The sequence below is a fragment of the Macrobrachium rosenbergii genome, chromosome 49 (genome assembly GCF_040412425.1).
Source record: "Macrobrachium rosenbergii isolate ZJJX-2024 chromosome 49, ASM4041242v1, whole genome shotgun sequence".
Taxonomy (NCBI): Eukaryota; Metazoa; Arthropoda; class Malacostraca; order Decapoda; family Palaemonidae; genus Macrobrachium; species Macrobrachium rosenbergii.
In genome coordinates this window covers 26,698,431-26,718,605 of record NC_089789.1, presented here as the reverse complement: position 1 = coordinate 26,718,605, position 20,175 = coordinate 26,698,431, and the positions used below count along the sequence as shown (strand labels likewise).

Below are 20,175 nucleotides of genomic sequence, written 5' to 3'. Positions count from 1 at the left end.
TTTTAATGTTATATGTTTTTTAAGAATGTTCTTGACTTTTAATCTTTATGTTTTTTGTTTGTACAGCGGAATAGTATTGTTCGGCACACTTTTGATTTTAATTTTCTTAACACTTTGTACTGAGAGAGAGAGAGAGAGAGAGAGAGAGAGAGAGAGAGAGTTTACCTGGATATCTGTTCGGTCGCTCGGTGATTTGCACATCTGAGCTCTGGATGCATTTAGAATTCGAATTGGTCGTTTGAAATTCACCTCGAGTGATTCGATTATGGAAGAGGTGCTGTATTAGACTGTAGATTGATCGAATCTGTATATTGGAGTCGCACTACAGTGGTTTTCGACAACAGTTAGAATCTAGAACTGAGCGATTGCATTGCGGCCTGGTGTATGTATGATTATGCACCGAGGACCGGTAGCAATGTGTGCCATACAGAAATGGGTTTTGACTAAATTTTGTCATCTGGCCCACTGGTACCTCTAACGGTCATCGACGTCCTACAACTTCTTGTTAAAATTTCGTCACAAAACATGAATCGAACTGATACATAGCTGTGACTTTCATGCTTTCAAGCAAGGCAATTAGATATAAAGACGAAAATAACAAATAAAAAAATGCGCCGAAGTTTCTTTGGCGCAGTCACGTTTTCTGTACAGCATATGATGCTGTATGAAACTCTCAGCCACGGCCCATGAAATTCTCAGCCGCGGCCCATGAAACTTTCATGGCATTTGTTGTTGGCAGCTATGGCGGTGCCAGGCACACGATTATTGCTAATTTTAACCTTAAATAAAATAAAAACTGCTGAGGCTAGAGGGCTGCAATTTGGTATGTTTGATGATTGGAGGGTGGATGATGGACATACTAATTTGAAGCCTTCCAGCCTCAGTAGTTTTCAAGTTCTGAGGGCGTACAGAAAAGTGAGGACAGACAGACAAATAGCCATCTCAGTAGTTTTCTTTTAACTAAAACTAAAATCGGTTATGGGGGGTTAATTCTTTTGAGGAAGACTACCTTCTTCAGCTTGTTGAAATGAAGATCCGGGTATGACAAGCAGCCTCTCACGAGGCAAAATTTGAAATTCTTTGGGAAATCGAGACATGCGTCAGGAATCTCAGTCGTATCTCAGTCGTTGTCATGCTGAAGTGTAGGCGGGGACCAAGAGTGTCTAATGCCCTGTCTTGGATTACAATGGGACAGAAGGGACAGATGACGGTGCCTCAGCGTTGCAAGGATACGCTGGTAGACTATATAGAAACCATACATTATGTCGAACTTGAAAAACCAAATTTTGTCGTGATAATTTTACTTAGGTGTCTCACTTTCTTGCGATTGTGAAGAATTATATTGTGACATTCTATAGGAATCATGCTTTATATGAGTGTGAAAATTTATACGTTGTTATGGTAGTTTTACCCAGGAACCATATGTTCGTTCGAGCGTGAATAATATACTGGATTTTGCAGTGGCGATTTTGCTAACAGGTATAGCTTCACGATTCATTCGTGACCTGTATTCTCTTCATCACGGGTAGGGATAAGAGGCTGTAGGTCCACACCAGGCCTCTCATTCTCCTATTCACTTCAACACCCAATCATCACTTACTTGGCTGCACCCACTTATTAGTCATTCACTTAACCTTCCTTTCTTCAGTCTTGCTATCCAACACCTCTAACTGTTACTTTTTAGTGCAATTTTTGGGTTTTCTTCCAGTTCCACCTTTGAACCCTTGTACTTCATTTCCTTTATGCTGGATCTCCTTACCTTGCTGCCATTTCCTTTATGCTCTGGACCTCTTTACCTTGCTGCTCTACCTCTCCAACTCCTTAACAGTGGCTGAAAAGGGCCCCAGTGCTGCTTGGCGCGACAGCTTGAATTAGTCAGTCATTTAATCACGTCGGCCACCATTGAGCAAGGGTCCTCGCGGGCAAAACGCCGGGTTATCATAACAAGCAAACAACCTTTACTCCTTGTCTGGCAGTTCGAAAATTCCGCTGTCGTTTGATCTGGCTGCCATCCATCTGTTGCCGTTGAAAGCTTATTGCTGGGCTAAAATTTAATAACTGGGACGACTGACTACAGTATATGTACTGTAGAGTAGACAGCTCAACTCTTGGGTTATGTACACTTCTCCAGTTTCACAGTTCACCTGTTTGACAGTACTACCACATTTTCTCAAGATCATTTATTTTCTTTCTTAGGCAGGGACAGACACTTTTCATGCTGTTTTTGAAGTGCTAAAATATGCATGTTTGGATTTATAGCATTACAATGTGGTAATAGAAATGTGAGGTTAACATTGCAAACGATGATTAAGATAGGAGTGTTTTCTTTGTCTCCATAGTTTAATTCATTACAGAATTAAATAAACATTTTTTTTTTCAGTACGTGCGTGAGAGAGAGAGAGAGAGAGAGAGAGAGAGAGAGAGAGAGAGAGAGAGAGAGAGAGAGAGAGAGAGAGAGAGAGATTTCACATTGCAAAAAGATTAAGTCGTCAGTCAGAAAGATAGTTCTGAACGTTGCTGGGCAGCAGACAGTACCTAGAAGCCTCTGAAGAAACGCAACAAACCTTTCGTGTTAAGATCAACATTTTTCTTCAGTTGCTCTTTTGCAAAATTTTGAACATCTGTTGTTTGGATTTTCTTAAACATTTTACAGTTTCTTTAAAACATTCAGTGCGCGACTTTGCCAAATGTTGATTGTCTAAGGAACTTTCATCAACCAAAGACGCAGTGTAGCTTCGCGTCAGGATACTCATACCGAGGAAATTTTGGAGCGAGGAAGCATCCAGAGGAACTGGACACGTCTTCGTCCATGTAGTCCGCATCCAGTTTCTTTTCGAAATCCCTTTCGTTTTCACACCACACCTCTTTGGCAAACAGAACACGTCTGAAAAAGACTGTTCCCCCAATATATATACTCGCCGTTCTTGCTTGTCAGTGCCGTCTATATCAGGGCGTTAAGCGTGTTAGAAGACTTTCTTATCTCCTTTGCAGTCTTCCTTCGCGTTCCATCTTAACCCCATTGGGCATGGAGCTCTCTTTTCTAAGTTTTATGTATTCCTCTGAATTGAATTGTGGAAGGATACTGATAGGTTTATAAGAGCAAGGGAAATCCCCATTTTCTTGCCCAGTCCCGCAGTCGACAAAACTTAAGGAAAGAAAGGGTGAAAGAGACCGTTGGCCAGCTTCATCTCCAGCAACTTGTAACATAGAGGATATCTCATACCTTTCGTTCTCCGTTTCCTATAGTTTTGGGGAAGACGTAGCATGTAGCCACTCCCACGTGCTCACCTACGCGAAACTGATTGAATAATTTTTTGTAGCGTCTCTTAATTTGGGCATGAAAGTCAAGCCTGTAATCATTTCAAGGGCAGTGGATGTCATGTGGGATTCAAGATGTAAAACAAATCAAACCAGTCATTAACTGGTTGTTGTCCATAAATAAGTAAGTCCTTTTCAGGCAGGCTACTTATGAGATTTAAAAGTGGTTCGAAAATGTTTGAGGCTTATTGATTGTTGAGGTTGCTGTGTTTTTAGTGAAAGTCTGTGAATTAGGTTCAGGTACTGTGCCATCGAGTTTTGGTGTGCTCCTTTTGATTCACACTAAGCATTCGAAAAATTGTTTCTGAAACGTATATGAAGTATGAGAATGTGCCAAGATACCAACTTGAGCTGATCTACCGAACTTATGAATGATGATTATCTGGATTAGTTCGTAGAGTATTCCACAATCTCGTGTTAGTTGGATTTTTTTTTCATTTTTAGTTCCAACGCTAGAAGTCCAGTTGTTCTGACTTCAGTTAAGTATAAAATGTAAAATATGAAAGTCTTGATACAGAATCTTCTCTGAGGAACTCATCGAAACTTCGCATTATCGCACAGTAAACAATACAAGTTGGCTGATAAAGGGTATCACTCCCGTTATCATATAGGTAGGCTAATTTTCCCTTATGTGCTGCAGTTATCAAGTGACAGAATGTAAACACGTTCACATTCATTGACTACGCTTTGCGTTTCAGCAAACCAGTCACTAATTACCGAATCCCTGACTCGATTTCATGTGGGCGTAGAAGGACAAGAAACGTTTTCCGTAGAAAATTTAGGGGATCTTAGCTTACAGTACAGTAGATTCGTAGGGTCAGGGTTTTTTTCAGTGCCATCTTCTGAATAATATTGCAGATGTTTTGCGAAATTCCTCTTGCAAAACAAAAACATTGCATAATATTGCAAATAGTGACCAAAGCATTTGGTCTATTGAAATAATTTCCATCATCCTTTTTTGTTCCTTACCCGATTAATGTTTTTTAAACTTTCGGCGTTGCTTTTGGTCCCGTCATTCTTGAATTTTCCTCCTCACGCTTCAGCTTTTTATAGACAAATTTCATTTTGTAAATCTGTCATTACTTGGTTTACTCCCCACTCCCCAGGTTTTTCGTTGATTTTAATTCTTCCAAATTCATTATCTTCCATATTGTGCTGGCATATCTTTGACTCCACAAGATGGACATTAATTTTGATAATTTTCCTCTTCTGATATTTCGTGTATGCGTAAAAGATTTATGGTCAAAGATATTCCTGCCGTAACTTAACAGATCATATCTCTCTCTCTTGTATACGGACACGGATGTATGAAAATAAACAATTTATTAATCAAAGACTCCTGGAATTTAGTCACCATAGCACTGATATATACATATATATATAATATATATATATTATATATATTTATATATACTATATATATATATATATACACACACACACACACATACACATATATATATATATATATATATATATATATATATATATATATATATATATATATATATATATATATATATATATATATATATATATATATATATATATATATATATATATATATATCATCGTTAGGTTGTGTGGAATGGTACCAATCCTTTGCGTCATAGAAGTACTCCGTCGATGCCCGTCCGTAAGTGGATTCGGTCACTGAACTCGTAGTTGAAAGTCATGAAGTCATGTTTGACTTAGAAATTGGATATCATGTGTGAGATCCACATTGACTCACATCCTGCGTTAGGATCGCGTAACTCGTCAGTAACATTTCATCTGGACTTATCGGGAGTAATATCCCAAAGTTTCTTCGGCGCAATCAAGTTTTCTGTACAGCGTATAATGCTGTATGAGCCGCGGCCCATGAGACTTTCAGCCACGCCCCGGTGGTGGCCTGTCCTATAGCGCTGCCAGACGTACGATCATGGCCGACGTTAATCTTAAATAAAATAACTACTGAGGCTAGAGGGCTGCAATTTGATATGTTTGATGATTGGAGAGTGGATGATCAACATACCAATTTGCAGCCCTCTAGCCTCTGTAGTTTTTAAGATCTGAGGGCGGACAGAAAAAGTGCGGACGGACAGACAAAGCCATCTCGATAGTTTTCTTTTATAGAAAATTAAAACTAGTGACATTTTTTAAAGGTGTGAAGTGTTTGATCAGTGATGATTGATTATAATATTGCATGGATGTCAATTCTTCGCGTTTGAGACTGAAAACAAACATTAACATTTGAATATACTAAATTTGAATATACTATCGAGTTATAATACACTGTAAATGATGTAACAGGTATGATGGTAAGTTTAGAACTAGGCCTCTCCTGATCTTATAAAAATACAGCCTGTTTTCGCGTTCACGAATATTTTAAAAGCAGCAGTTGAAATCCCTTTGGGCGTGGCACACTGTAGAGCGTCTCGCATATGGTCTGCTTTTCTGTGAAAATATGGAGAGTTCTCAAGTCGTTCTATCGGTATTTTGTACAATATGGAGATCATTTTGGTGAACAGTAGTCTGTGAATTGAATTGAATTGAATATAGAATGTAGGTCAAAGGCCAAACACTGGTACCAATGAGATCATTCAGCGCTGAAACGGAAATTGACAGTAAAAGTTTGTAAGGTGTAACAGGAGGAAAACCTCGCAGTTGCACTGTGAATCAGTTGTTAAGAAGAGGGTGGAAAGTAAGGTGGAAAAAAGAATATGAAAGGATATACAGTAGAAGGGACGAAAGGGGTTGCAGCCAGGGGCCGAAGGCACGCTGCAAAGAATTTTAAGTAATGCCTACTGTGTACCGCATGAGGTGCACTGACGGCGCTAGCTCCCTACGGGGGACAGTAGTCTGACTGGCCTGCTCAGTGACATCTAGTATGTATGTTTGCATTTTACTGATAGCTCTTTCTTTGTGATCCTGTATGCATGAACTTACTATACTAGGTCTTCTGAGATGATGACTAAGGTCTTGGTCTAGGGATTGTTTCATTATTCTGTTTCCATACGGCTAAAGGTACAGGATGACAACTCAAAACACTCACTGAAATGTAGATGGTTGAATTTGCACCTTTAAAAATGGTTGTTCATATGTGGAAGCTAGCAAGCCTTGTTATTTTGGAGTTCTGCGTGCTTAAGAATTCTCATCTCGCTTATGTTTTTCCTTAATTTAACAATAATTTTACTCAGTTATTTGTATAATAAAAATAACATTTTAAACCTTCCCTTTTAACTGAAAATGCTTTACTTTCAGTTTTGCTTCAGCTAAATACTTATCAAATTTATCGCCAGCCACTTTCTTATATGCTGTTTCATCAACAACTTGCTCTCTGTTTACTCAGTTTGTCAATGCATTACAGACTCTTTGCCGCTGTTTTCTCTTTCCTGAGGGTGTTTAGCAAAATTCTTTCTAATTCTTATATTTCCAAAATCCACACCCCATTCAAAACACGTTTCCACAAGATATTCCGTTGTCATGTTTCCTGTGCACATACAATTAACCACACCATTTATGCCCCATAACTTTGTATTCAGTTCACCCAGCACAGCCTCCCTTTCTCCCAGTCAAGCACAGAGTACTCTTCCATCAGATTATTTTTCTTTCTAAATAGTTATCATCCCTGGGTCATAAACATCATATTACACTTAGCGACAGCCACAATTCATGGAATAACACATTTGTAATCTTCCACAAGTCCTTACACTCCTCCAGATACAAGAACTATCCTCTTTAGTGTTCTGCTTTTACAAGCCACAACAGATATGGTAACTTTTTTTCATTCATAGTCCTCAACACTTACTTTTTAGTTTTCTTTGAGATGGCTTTGTCTGTTCGTCCGCGCTTTTCTGTCCGCCCTCAGATCTTAAAACTAGTGAGGTTAGAGGGCTGCAAACTGGTATGTTTATCCTCCACCCTCCAATCATTAAACATACCAAAATGCAGCCCTCTAGCCTCAGTAGTTTTTATTTTATTTTAGGTTAAATTTAGCCATAATCGTGCTTATAGCACCGCTTTAGGTACCAACAACACAGGCAACCACCGGACCGTGGCTGAGTTTCGTGGGCCGCGGCTTAGGGTTTTATGGGCCGTGGCTGGAAGTTTCATACAGATCATGAGGTATACAGAGAACTCGATTGCGCCGAAGAAACTTCGGCGCATTTTGTACTTGTTCACATTTGTTGCACGGTGCCTCAACATCCAGCATCCTGCTTGTAAACATGTTTACAATCATATAGGCCTATTTCTGTTCCTTTGCACAGAATTCACATATATTCAAAGCTCCAACACATTATAATTTGTTTCTTGTTAAACTTCATGCAACATGAATGCAGGATATGAGATTACTACCCTAATGTTCTGTTAACTTAAAAGAGTAATTTTCGTAGACTTCATGAGAAGAGGTTTATCTTTCATTTGGGGACATATTCTGTTAATAGCTTGAGGGGCATGTGACTGTCGGATGATGTTCTACTATTAATGACTGAAGTAAGTATACCTTAGTTTTACCAGACCACTGAGTTGATTAACAGCTCTCCTAGGGCTGGCCCGAAGGAATAGACTTATTTTACGTGGCTAAGAACCAATTGGTTACTTAGCAACGGGACCTACAGCTTACTGTGGAATCCGAACCACATTATAGTGAGAAATGAATTTCTGTCACTGACCTCCCAGTCATGAAATGTTTTTAGTTGAGAAGAAATGGGGTGAAAGGTTGGTGCTTTTCCCATGTATATGTGGGATTTATATTCTGAGTTTAAGATTGATTTTTTTTTTTTATCTAATATACCCCATCTCCTATGATCCGTGTTCTTTGTTTAAAATATCTCCCATAATCCTTCATAGCTCTTCTTTCCACATATCCTTCTCTCGCCTTGACTCGCTTCCCTGCTGTCTCTAAGTGATGGGAATGATTCTCATTGAACATTAGATGAACCTGTCTATATCTAGCAGAAGGATTAGACTGATCTGTCCATTAGGAGGATAGGGCCCAATTATTTTTGGGGTGGGAGCGCAGAAAATGGAATATAAACATTATTCTGAGCCAACAAGAGTATATTTGTCTTTCATCACAAAAAAAAAAAAATTATTCTTTCTGGGAAAAAATATATACCAGAGCTGTCATTATCTTCAGCATATGCTTGCGAGAGTGCTGGGTCTATGGGTACTGTTGCTTACATTGCCAAGTTTGATAGTTCCCATCACACCAAGACGTCGATATTTCTTAAAGATCGTGTTGTCTTGTTTATTGGTAATGCATGCGTTTCAGGTTTTATTTTGCCGCAAAGCATAACGATGATAATATTCAGAATGAACACATTTTCATTTGGAACAAACCGGTCATTAAGTAGCTAAGAAAAATTCCAAAGAGAGAGTATTGTCTTGATGTGAAAAAGATAAATCTCAGAGAAGTAGAATAACATAAAGATAAAGTATGAATAAAGATGAACAAAGTAACCGAAGGTAAAGAAATAACGTACGCAGCTGTTGAGAGAAGTAGGAAATCTTAACGGAATGTTGCATGGCCCCGGAATGTAGTATTACATTCTTTCTTGACATTCCATTCATCTGACAGGATGTCTGTTTCACAGTTTTGCAGTGTAGGGAGTGAAAAGATCTTCTGGTACTGGACACTGTGAAATCGTGGCGGATATAGTGAGTCTCTGACGGCATGTAACTTATTATCATTACTAGGAGAAATGAAACCACCACTTTGAGCATTGTTGTTTTGGAGGTGAAGATCCTGCAAAGTTGCAGACGTCCAAACAGCAGAACAAAGTCATCAGCTTGACTTTGCAGTAGTTCTTTGATCTTTGTAGGGTTTTATTTTTTCTAATCTTTTTTTGACACGCAGATGCCTGGGCCAAAGTTTGGAATCACTTACTAGTACAGTGTTGCTTATGCGCACTGAATTATGCAGTGAGAACGCAGTAAAAGATCGGCTAGCCAAGGTCTTAATTTTCTGTAGTTCATCGTCGTCTCACATTGATAAAACCGCTTACAGATCCATGGTATTTATTCTTTCAAGGAAAAGAACCTGCAGTTGTCAGAGTAGCATGTCAGTGATGAAGTTGTCCTACGGGTCAGATAACAATTTGCCAGAATATTTACCTCCCGTCTTTACTTGCAAAAACTCTGCTCTGACCAAATATTCTATGACACCTTACCAGTTCAGTAACTTACAGCGAGCACTTCTCTCATTGAGCTGTAAAAAACTTTCTGCTATTTCACTCTACCCCTCCATCGTGTCATCATTTCCATAATGTCTTCATAGGTTATTTTTTGTTTTTGTGTGTGTGTTTAGGGGAAACAAGGGCTGAAATAAGCGATAAGTATTCTAATGTCATATATTCTTTTCTTTCCTTTCAGATTGCGCTGAGGATAAACAGACCAAGCTAAGAGGAAGATTGGCGTGCGATTACTTCAAGTCTTATTTTCCTTTGACAATCCTCCGTCCCCTAGACACTATTTTCCGTCTTTTCCATCTTTTCGCTGTAAACTTATACAGTAAGCATCACCGACGTGCCGTCTTTCATGGTACAGAAAATCAGCTGGACTGTTTCCTCATGATAAGGCTGTAATTCCCTCAACTTCACGATGAAGTTCTGTCGGTTATACAGCGTCTGCGTGCTCGCATCCCTTGTCCTGCTTTCGTTCGGTGAGTATACTGTGTTTAGCTCCTATTTAGGCTGAAACTCCTTCGTATGCATAAACACTTTCTCTCAGAACGAGGAAACCTTGCCTTTTCATCCTTGTTTTCCATCCTTGCAGTAATAAGATTAAAATGCATTGGTCTGGTCTGTAATTTTGAGTGAATTTTGAAATGGAGGAAAACATTTTGTAGGAAATTAGCATGTGAATGGTTAAGATGTATTACTCGTAGTGTAATTGATTTTCGAAGCACTGAAAAGTTTCAACTCCTTGATGTGATAGCTCGAATGGTTTTGTGTTAATGAATAATTGTAAATTGGAGTGAATACTTTTAAGACAGCAACTATATTAAAGGGAAGTTAGAAATAACAGAACGAGAGAGTGTGGGACAGCTCCTAGGAGCATCAGGACTCTTAACGAGATGCTAAACAAGCCAGCTGGCGAGAGAATGGACCTCAATGAAACCAGATAATTTCAAAACGCATAAAAAGTTGAGGAGGAAAGATTTACAACATCTGTTCCTCTGTTTGGCCTCATCATATGAGAGGTCTTTGTGCTGTTGGCACATTTCAGAGCTTCGTGTGTTTCACATGAGGCTTAACTCAGATCCCATGGAAATTTAAAGTGGATGCACTCTTTCTTGGTACAGGATTCCTCCTTAGTTGCAATTATTTTTCTTGTTGTCATTCAAGCACCCATCCAACCCCACCCCACCCCCCCTCTGTATCATTCCCTGTGGGTTCCTGGTGTCGCTCATTAGCAAATTGGGTTCGAATCCCTGGAGTGGACAGGGCGTTCTGGACGCGTTCTCTTGAATCTGTTGGTCTTTGTTAACCTAGTAGTAAATTCAGCCACGCAGCTGGATAGTCAACTGTTAGGGAAGGGGAGAAAGGAGGGGAGAAGAGAATAAAAAGTTACAGACCTGAGAGATCAATTTTCTGTCAAACTAGGCCTATATGCCATAGTTTCATCATTAAAAATGCGAGGACCTTGACGCAGTAATCACTCCACCAAGGTGGAACCATTCCTGGTGATCTCTCTCTCTCTCTCTCTCTCTCTCTCTCTCTCTCTCTCTCTCTCTCTCTCTCTCATAATGTAGAATGAAATATAATTCTAGCGTTCGTTTGTATTAATTGTAGAGGGCATTTCTAGGACTGTATTTTTTGAAATTTAGTCTCTAGCGGAGAAAGAATTGCATAGAAAATATTTAACATTCCCATGCCTTCAGTGATGATTCATAGCTGGCAGAAGTGCTATTTCTCAACTCTCTCTCTCCTTAACGTATGTTATGGTCACTGTAAAACAACACTGTCAGCCAGTCTTGATGCCTCACTAAGTATGTCTGTCCACGTAGGTAAATTGATTATATATTTTGACCACTAAGATTGTCGCAACAAAGAGTAGATGTTGTGCCTCTGGATTTTCTTTATTTTTTTTCAGCAAATCTACGTAACTTGGATGATGTTACGCATCATCTGTTGGTTTAGAGGATCGAAATACTGAACTTATGTAGCTTGAATTTTATCTACGAATGATTTGATTTAATTGTTTCATTATTTGCTATGAATTTGAACACAGTGATCTCAGTGAATGCCACGTTACCTGAAAAATGATAAATTACCTGATAGGAAACGATGATGTGTCTTAGACATTAATTTTTATTGGAAAAATTATCAAAATGTGGTGGGCCATTTGTAACGGATATTTGATATAATAGAAAGAGAAACCCACAAGATTCCTGTGTATAACTTGTTTACTTGTAAATATTTACATATTTACTTGAATCTCGAGTACTTTCAGGTCCTAACTGTGACCCTTTTTCAAGAGATGTGAAGGTGGTCAGGCTGGTTCAAGGCCCAAAGGGTCACAGTTAAGACCTGGACGTACTCGAGATTCAAGTAATATGTAAATATTTACAAGTAAACAAGTTATACACAGGAATCTTGTGGGTTTCTCTTTCCATCTTCACAAGAAAACTGAAGGGTGTTTTTGTTTGATTTGATACAATATCTGGAACTATACTTTGATCATACTGATTTACTCAGACATTCAAGAGAGAGGGGGAGTGAGGCATGTGCAGTCGAGCGTCACAATGAAGGGGTAAGTTTTTTATCAATAACGTATGCATCGCATGCACTGGAACTGAATGCATTGTTTACATATAAACGTAACGGAGAACGGTTGTAGAACCGGGAGTCGTCTCTAACGAGAGATGGTTCTGCCATCTCGAACAGAGAGATTGTAGAGTCTGGAGTTGTCTCCAACAAAGTGATTCTGCCATAAGGAATCATCACTAACGAAGATTGTTCCACAATCTGGAGGCCTCGCCATCGAACAGGTGTATGATCCAGACTTGTCTCCAGTAAAGAGACTGCAGAATGGGGAGGAGCCACTTCCAATAAAGATTGTAGATTGTACAGTCATCTCTAAAAATGAGATTGTAAATAGAGTTGTCCCTTTTAAAGACACTGTAGAATCAGGTGTAGCTCTAAGAAAGAAATTGTGGAGTACGTCGTTCTCCTCTACCGTGAATCAGATCGGAAGTCAACTCCAGTAAAGAGACTGAAATATGGCGTTGTCCACAACGAGAAACTGTTCTACAGTTGGAAGTCTTCTCCAGCAAAGGTGTTATAAAATCTGGCGTCGTTCACAATAATTAGACTGAAGTTATCCCCAGAAAGTACAAAGAATCTAAAATCGTCTCGGACGAAGAGATCGATAATCTAGTAGCCTCCAACAAAGAGACAGTAGAATAAGGAATCGTCTCCACCAACGGGATTGTAGAATGTGAAGAGATTGCTCTGCAGTCTGAGTCACCGTTAACGAAGAGACTGTCGCGCCTCGTCTTTTGTCAACAAAGAGATCGCAGAATGTGAAGTCTCCACGGCCAAAGGTATTGCCCCGTCAAATGTGTCGGATGTGGTGGTGGGAGGTGATAATGCTTCACATGCAGTGGTGATATTTTCTCCAGTGGTCGAGAAACTCTGGTAAAGGAAGGAGAGATTGGAGGTGGGAGTTATATCAAGGCGCGCACGCTCACGCTCATTGCTTTATTGATGCGTAACTGACGCTCGTTGTACTATAGGATAATTTGAAAAAATTGCCCCTTGTTCCCGTGTCGTGAGACTCATCCTCCGTTCTCGCTCTCTCTCTGTATGTCAGGGTACTGTATGGTTGTAAGGGTTTTGAGATATATATATATATATATATATATATATATATATATATATATATATATATATATATATATATATATATATGCATCACAAGAAAGCACAAAGTTTTAAATGCAAAATATTACAGCAAAAAAGTAACTGGTATTTTGGCCATATATATATATGTGTGTGTGTCTGTATGTTATATATATACATATACATATACATATATATATATATATATATATATATATATATATATATATATATATATATATATATATATATATATATATATATATATATATATATATATATATATATATATAAGCAAGCACGGTCTAAATGCAGAATACTATAACAAAAGTAAATATGGTATCTTGCCTATATACCGTATATGTGTATATAATACATATAAGTATATATGTATATATATATGTATATATATTATATATAATGTATATAAATGTAGTGGCAAAATAAGGAATCACTTTCTTTTGAAAATTAATCAGATGAAGAGACTGTCTCTCTCAGACGGTCATTTCGTAATATTTAAGTGCGTCCTAGACAGATGGTAGAATCCAAAGATCATAGCTGGATATACCTCTGTCCAACATTCCCATCCTGACTAACTTTGGAATACCTTATCGAGGCTCTTCCATATCTGGATTTGATTAGTTTTGAAGTGATCACTGGAGGACATTTCAGGAATTGTACATTGTCTCTTGGAAGTATTAGGTCGGTCCACTAACTCCCTGTTTAGATAGCTAGGATGCGGGGTCATTAATGCCAAGGTTTGTGGGCATGTTTCGAAAAAGGAACTGTGTCCATTTATTTCTTAAGTTTTTGAAATCTTTGAAACAGGCTGCTTTTAGCCGAGAGGTATGACACGGAAGTAATCATTTTCATAGTGAAAATGGAAAGAATTCGAGAGGGAGATGGATAAGCAAAGGAAGATGTGCCCGAGTAGTGGGAAAAGCAAAGATTAAAAAGAAATAGTTTATTGCCCGGAAGAACAGAAGCAATGAAATTTGCACCAAAAGCGTTAATGTATGGTCGACGCAATCACCAACAGGAGTTTTGTGCTTGATGATTTATTCTATCCCCGGGTTATGGAGAGAGGCAAAGGCATTTGTATCTCCCATACGACTGGAATGATGTATGTTACTCAGAGTGGCAGGAATTTAAGATTGTAACATAGATAATTTTGGTTTGGAATACTGTGAAAAGCTGTAAGGAATTTTAGTTGGGAAGTAAGGTTCTTCAGGAAATAGGCGATCTCTTTATTTCAAGGATAAGGTTGAAAAAGTTAAGTATACCCTAGTTCAACCAGACCACTGAGCTGATTAACAGCTCTCCTAGAGAGGGCTGGCCCGAAGGATTAGATTTACTTTACGTGGCTAAGAACCAATTGGTTACCTAGCAACGGGACCTACAGCTTATTGTGGAATCCGAACCACATTATAACGAGAAATGATTTTCTAACACCAGAAATAAATTTCTATAATTCTTCATTGGCCGGTCTGAGAATCGAACGTGGGCCCCCAGCAGAGTGCTAGCCGAGAACAATACCAACCCGTCCAACGAGGAACTAGGATAAGGTTGAACTGAAGAAAAAAGCCAGTAGAAGAAAATCCTCAACTGCAAATAATAATGTAGGGTCGTTGTTTGCTGTCACGAACCTCTCGTGTTGCCATAATTTATATAGGTATTTTTTTCCTTAACATTGAGAGTTGTAATGTTGAAGACCCGTGGAGAAGTCTAAGACCTGTTCTCTGGTATTGTCTTCTCCATTTGGTGAGCATTTAGATTGTGCCTGCCACTCGACGTTGGAGAATAGCTGAACGTGAAAAATAGTAATTTAACAAGCAAAACCTGATATTTAATGAGCCTTTTCTAGGATATTTAATGAGCCTTTTCTAGTACATGTGATGTGACACATCATAGGTAAAGTTGCTGTATGAGCAATTTTATTAAGATGAAGTGATTTTTTAAAAATAATTGTGACTCATGGCTAATGTAACATGGGAAGTGGTATGGATACAGTTAACATTCTGGAATATTTTCAGATTATGGCCAGTGTAAAAGCGCTTGGTATACCACAGTTCTCTTTCAAATCTCCGTTAAGTAAACTCTGATGACAAAACGCAAATAAGAGTCAGTACAGAATCAGGGAGGCTAAAAGCCCTCAAAACCTACCCTAGGATATCCTGTTGCCATCTTGGGTGGGTTGTTGCCTTAGGGGTATCGAAGCGCTCCTGCCACGGAGCATTTAAAAGGGTTATGTGTCAAGAACTCTGTTGCCATTTCATGAGTTCCACAGCCTCCTGATATCGCAATTTTCAGTCTTTCTTTTATGGTTGATCGCTATAGGAATGTATGTCGTTACTTCCATTTGTAGTTGGACCATGTTCCTGCCATTGCTTTTTATTTCTCATACACTGAATTCTTGTATAATTTCCGTTCAGTACTTGTGCTGTTATCAACTGGGTTGTGTTTTAGGTAAATCTGCTTTTGCTGTTTATTGGTTAATGTGCATTACTTTTACCTCTTGACAGGGAATACTATGCCACATCTCCCTTGCCCTGTGAATTCTTTCAGTGTATTGAAGGTCATATTTAAACTATCAGATCTTGGTCATGTATTTTTCTCTCAAGTTCATTCATTGGTATTCCGGAACGGCTGAATCTTTCATTCTTTTTTCTGTGTCGTCAGTAACAAAATGTTTCTTCGGTCTCCTGACTGAAAATTCGATGCCCGCAGACACCCCTCCCAATGTTTACCATTCAACTAATGAAGACATATCAGTACTTTCGACTTTCCCTGGTATTTTGTGGCAGCTGTAATACTGACGGTGATTAAACAAGCTCTCTGTCTCATGTTCGTGAACTTAGTATGTGAGGGTGCAAGACCTTGTCCTTCTGCACCCTCCCCACCGCTCTTTTTCTATCCCATCACAACAAGAGTTGCCAATAACCAACTAAAGCCATCTTTTCTTCAACAAGACTTTTTATGTGTAAGATATTAGTGGTTAGTACGAATTCTCTCTCTCTCTCTCTCTCTCTCTCTCTCTCTCTCTCTCTCTCTCTCTCTCTCTCTCTCTCACACCAAGATAAGGCAATTGAAAGTGCCAATACAGTCGCGTAGCTCCGGTTTCGATCTCAGAACCGGGAAGGAAAGGAACGTTATAGAAACATTTCCCTGAAAATACAGTGAGCTTCTATTGACCTAGCAGTGAATTATGTATCCGGTTGTTAGTTAACTGCTGTGGGCCGCATAAATTTGGGTGGGAGGGAGGAAAAAAATAGAAGACCTGCACGCTCAGTACTCCGTTAAATTGTATACCATATCGTGATTGATGTCAGAAAGGCCTCGACGGGGTAATCTCAAACAATCTGCGGGGGAAACCGTTGTATATGGCCCTGAGATGAAATAAAGGATGTTGTTGTTATTATTATTATTATTATTATTATTATTATTATTATTATTATTATTATTTCATAATCTAATCTAATCGGGCAGACGTATACTGTAAAAAATAGATCTTCTTGTTAATCTTTTTACGCGGGTTTTTATGTCAATGTTTTACTTCATTCTGTCTCATGTGTTTGTACGAGAGAGAGAGAGAGAGAGAGAGAGAGAGAGAGAGAGAGAGAGAGAGAGAGAGAGAGAGAGAGAGAGAGAGAGAGAGAGAGACACTGGAGCAGTTAAGAAAATGTCACTTAAGCACGGGATGCTTGTGGGCGCTTGGTTTCGCCCATGCATTGGACTAGTTTCATCTTGCTTATTTTTTTATTTATTTCATTGGTTCTTGACGCAATTTGTTAGGAAGGTCTGATATCAAATACTCAAGGCGAGGTTTTGAACGGAAGTTATTGCAGGGAGTGATTTCTTCGTCGTTCTGTTGGGCTGTAGGCTGTAATTTGTTATTGTTCTGGTTTGTATTTATTGACAATCATGTCTTTATATAGGTATTTATACAGTGTCACTGTGTTGTGTCTGTGCGTCGCTTCACTGTAAATTCCATTTTGTGTATACTGCTTCGCTGTGTGCATACACATGTATATTCACTTCATATCTACACGTGTTTGTACTGTGATTACGCCCACTCCCGCTTCAATTTGGCCACTCATAATCTCTGAGCTCTGGTAGTTTTTGGAGGGTGTATCATTCCTAGCCAACTTATGTTTTTATTATGACTAGTAAAACTAACATTCATCACGGATGTTCGGGTGAAGATGAAGAGCCTCAGATGAGGGGAAAGCTTCTGTGGTGGTAGTAGTAGTAACAGTAATATTAGTAGTAGAGTGAGGGCTTGCCTTTGAAACGGCGCCCCTAGTGGCGAGCCATTTGCTAAGATATGAAGACTGGCTGCTGTTGGCTGTGAGAGCATATGTGCAGCTGTTGGGACTGTGACCCACAAACGACCTATACTGTTTCCCGTTTATAAATACCACAAAGGCGGCTCTTGTAAGAAAGCTGTAAGAGTAATGGTAAGATTTATTTTTTCGAATGATAACCCAGTGCCTTTATCTCCCCCAGTCTTGAAGAAAAAACAGGGAAAGGAAAAGGCTAAGCCTTAGCCCCTCGAAGACAACGATCGACTCACGTATTTAAAAACCTGTATATCTTCAAGAGTAATATTTTAGAACACTTTTCCTTCTTCTTTTGACCATAAACCGTCTCCAGAGATGTTTGCGAAGGACAGATGACGCGGCTGACATTTCCCCATCTGGAAATATTTATCTAACCTTACAGTAAAGTTAGTGCCACCATGACTGCCTACCATAACAACGTTTAACGGTGGCATTCCGTCCCCTTTGTACAAATATGAGACTCCACATCTGTTGGAGCCTGTTCTTTCCCCCCACTCTCGAACCCCCGCAATATCCTTCCCACCCACCCGTCATGTCCTTCAGTATCACCAGTGTACCGAGTTTCAACTGTCTCGGCCCAGGGATTTGGTTACTGACTGGGCCCGTCATCTCCGAGTAATGCATTTGATGAGGCCCTTCCTCCTCCCTCCCCTCCCTCCCTCCCTCCCTCCCTTCCTTCGCTATCTCCTTATTCTTAAGAGTATATCCTCAACTTATTTTCGTAACCTTTCGCGGGTCGAGATTTTCGCGTTTCTCAGCTGGCCTGCGACCGGCCCTTTCAGCCTGCCCTTGCACAGGCTGACTCGTTTCGGGCCCCCTTTAGCGTGGCGGACTTAATTAAGGTATCGCTTTCCCCTTCGCCCTTCTGTCTCAGTTGGTCGGGGTGGTATGCAATATAGTTAGCCAAGTAACAGGACTTAAAAGGATGTATACAGTATAAGAGCGTAAGTGTGTGCATATAATTATATATGTATATATATATATATATATATATATATATATATATATACACATTATATATACATATATATATGCAAGTGTGCTCAAGTGTTTATCAGTGGCAATATATATTTAAGCCATATCATAATTAACTTAGTATGAATGACAGTCATACACACGTCCGTGAACACACACACACACACACACACACATATATAGGTGTGTGTGTTTATGTATAATATATATATATATATATATATATATATATATATATATATATATATACTCTTAGTAAGCAGCCTCTAGTCTGGCTGGGCCTTTATCATCCAGCTGTTCTGCTTTGTGCCCTGCCGTCGAAATCCATGGTAGAATACTTTTACACTTTTTCATTTTTTTATTCCTTTTTTGTGTGTGTAATGATCACATCACTAACCACCTCTCTCTCTCTCTCTCTCTCTCTCTCTCTCTCTTTCAATGGCTTCTTCACGTTAGGCAAGCCTCGTTTCGGTTACGGGACAGTAGAAAGCGAAGCCCACTAATTGTTCTGAAGTGGGATTTTTAATTTCGCTTTGTAGAGGGATTTTCCCTCCCGGCGGACTGGTCCTTTGTGTGCCATGTACAGAGGCCCGAGGAAGGCAGTGACTGCGGCACCGGAAGTGGGAGGTTCGGAGTCTATCTTCAAGGGGCGTCTCTCAGATAGGGTCAGTCACAAACAAACGCTCCACTGAGCCTCACTGTTATTGAGCTGTTATTTGTAGTAATGCTTACGTTATTATTATTATTATTATTATTATTATTATTATTATTATTATTATTATTATTATTATTATTATTATTATTATGTGAGTAGTTAAAAGACAAATTAAACTCCACCTTGATTTGCTTGTTTTACGTAAAAAAAGGGCACAAATTATTCTGGCGGAAAATTCTGTGAGCCTGTACCAATCATAATATATCCTGAGTGCATCTGTAGTAATTGCTCTTGTATACAGATCTAATAATGCGTATGTTAACTAGGGTGATTTTGCTGCTTTTATTGACAACAATTCTGTCTACCGTATCTAAAGACTTCGATGTGAATCTCATTGATATATTTTGACTAAAACTTAAGAAGCAGATTCTTTTTAAGAATCACACTATCATTCTCGCTTCCTTTCGTCAGTCTTGCTGTCCAGCCTCTCTAATACTTCTTAGTGCAGCTGTGAGGTTTTCTCCCAGTTCTACTTTTAGATCCTTGTACTTCATTGTACTTGATCTCCGTTATATTCTGGAGCTCTTTATCTTGTTGGCCAACCACTCTAACTCCCACTTTTCACTGTCTTAATGTAATAGATGAAAAAGTTAAATAAATAGATTAAAAAGAATCTGAAGACAAAAAAAAATCGACCATTTTTAAGCGTATTGATTATTAGATAGAAAAATTCCAGGCATCAAGTCACCATATTTAGATAACCAACGAAAGCTCACGCATGTGTAACATAGTTACTCAGGCCACATCGTTCCAATTAAAAGGTCAGTTTTTCCCTTGAGTGTACCGTAGGGCTAAATGCCCTAAGGTACCCTGGAGAGAAAATTGTCCGTCCAGAATACTTAGATGGAGAATTTAACAAAACCCAGGAGACAGGCATACTCTGGTCTGCTTAGGTTAAACCGCACTTGCGTCAGCACAGGTCCTTTGCTCAGTGTGGTAAGGTGCTGAAGTTATGTCATTATGTACTGTATTGTATTGAACTTTCAGAATTTAGAGA

At 39.1% G+C, this 20,175-nt stretch overlaps 1 protein-coding gene across 10 annotated transcripts in view; it reads left to right on the top strand.

Annotated features, from left to right (window-relative positions):
- LanB1 (laminin subunit beta-1) overlaps positions 1-20,175 on the top strand; it is a 121,945-nt gene that overhangs the window by 5,000 nt on the left and 96,770 nt on the right. For all 10 annotated transcript variants that reach the window (XM_067093026.1, XM_067093025.1, XM_067093024.1 and 7 more), the window contains exon 2: positions 9,676-9,964. In XM_067093026.1, coding sequence (XP_066949127.1) covers positions 9,904-9,964 — 61 coding nt within the window. In that variant the 5' untranslated portion in view covers positions 9,676-9,903. The remainder of the gene's footprint in view (positions 1-9,675; positions 9,965-20,175) is intronic.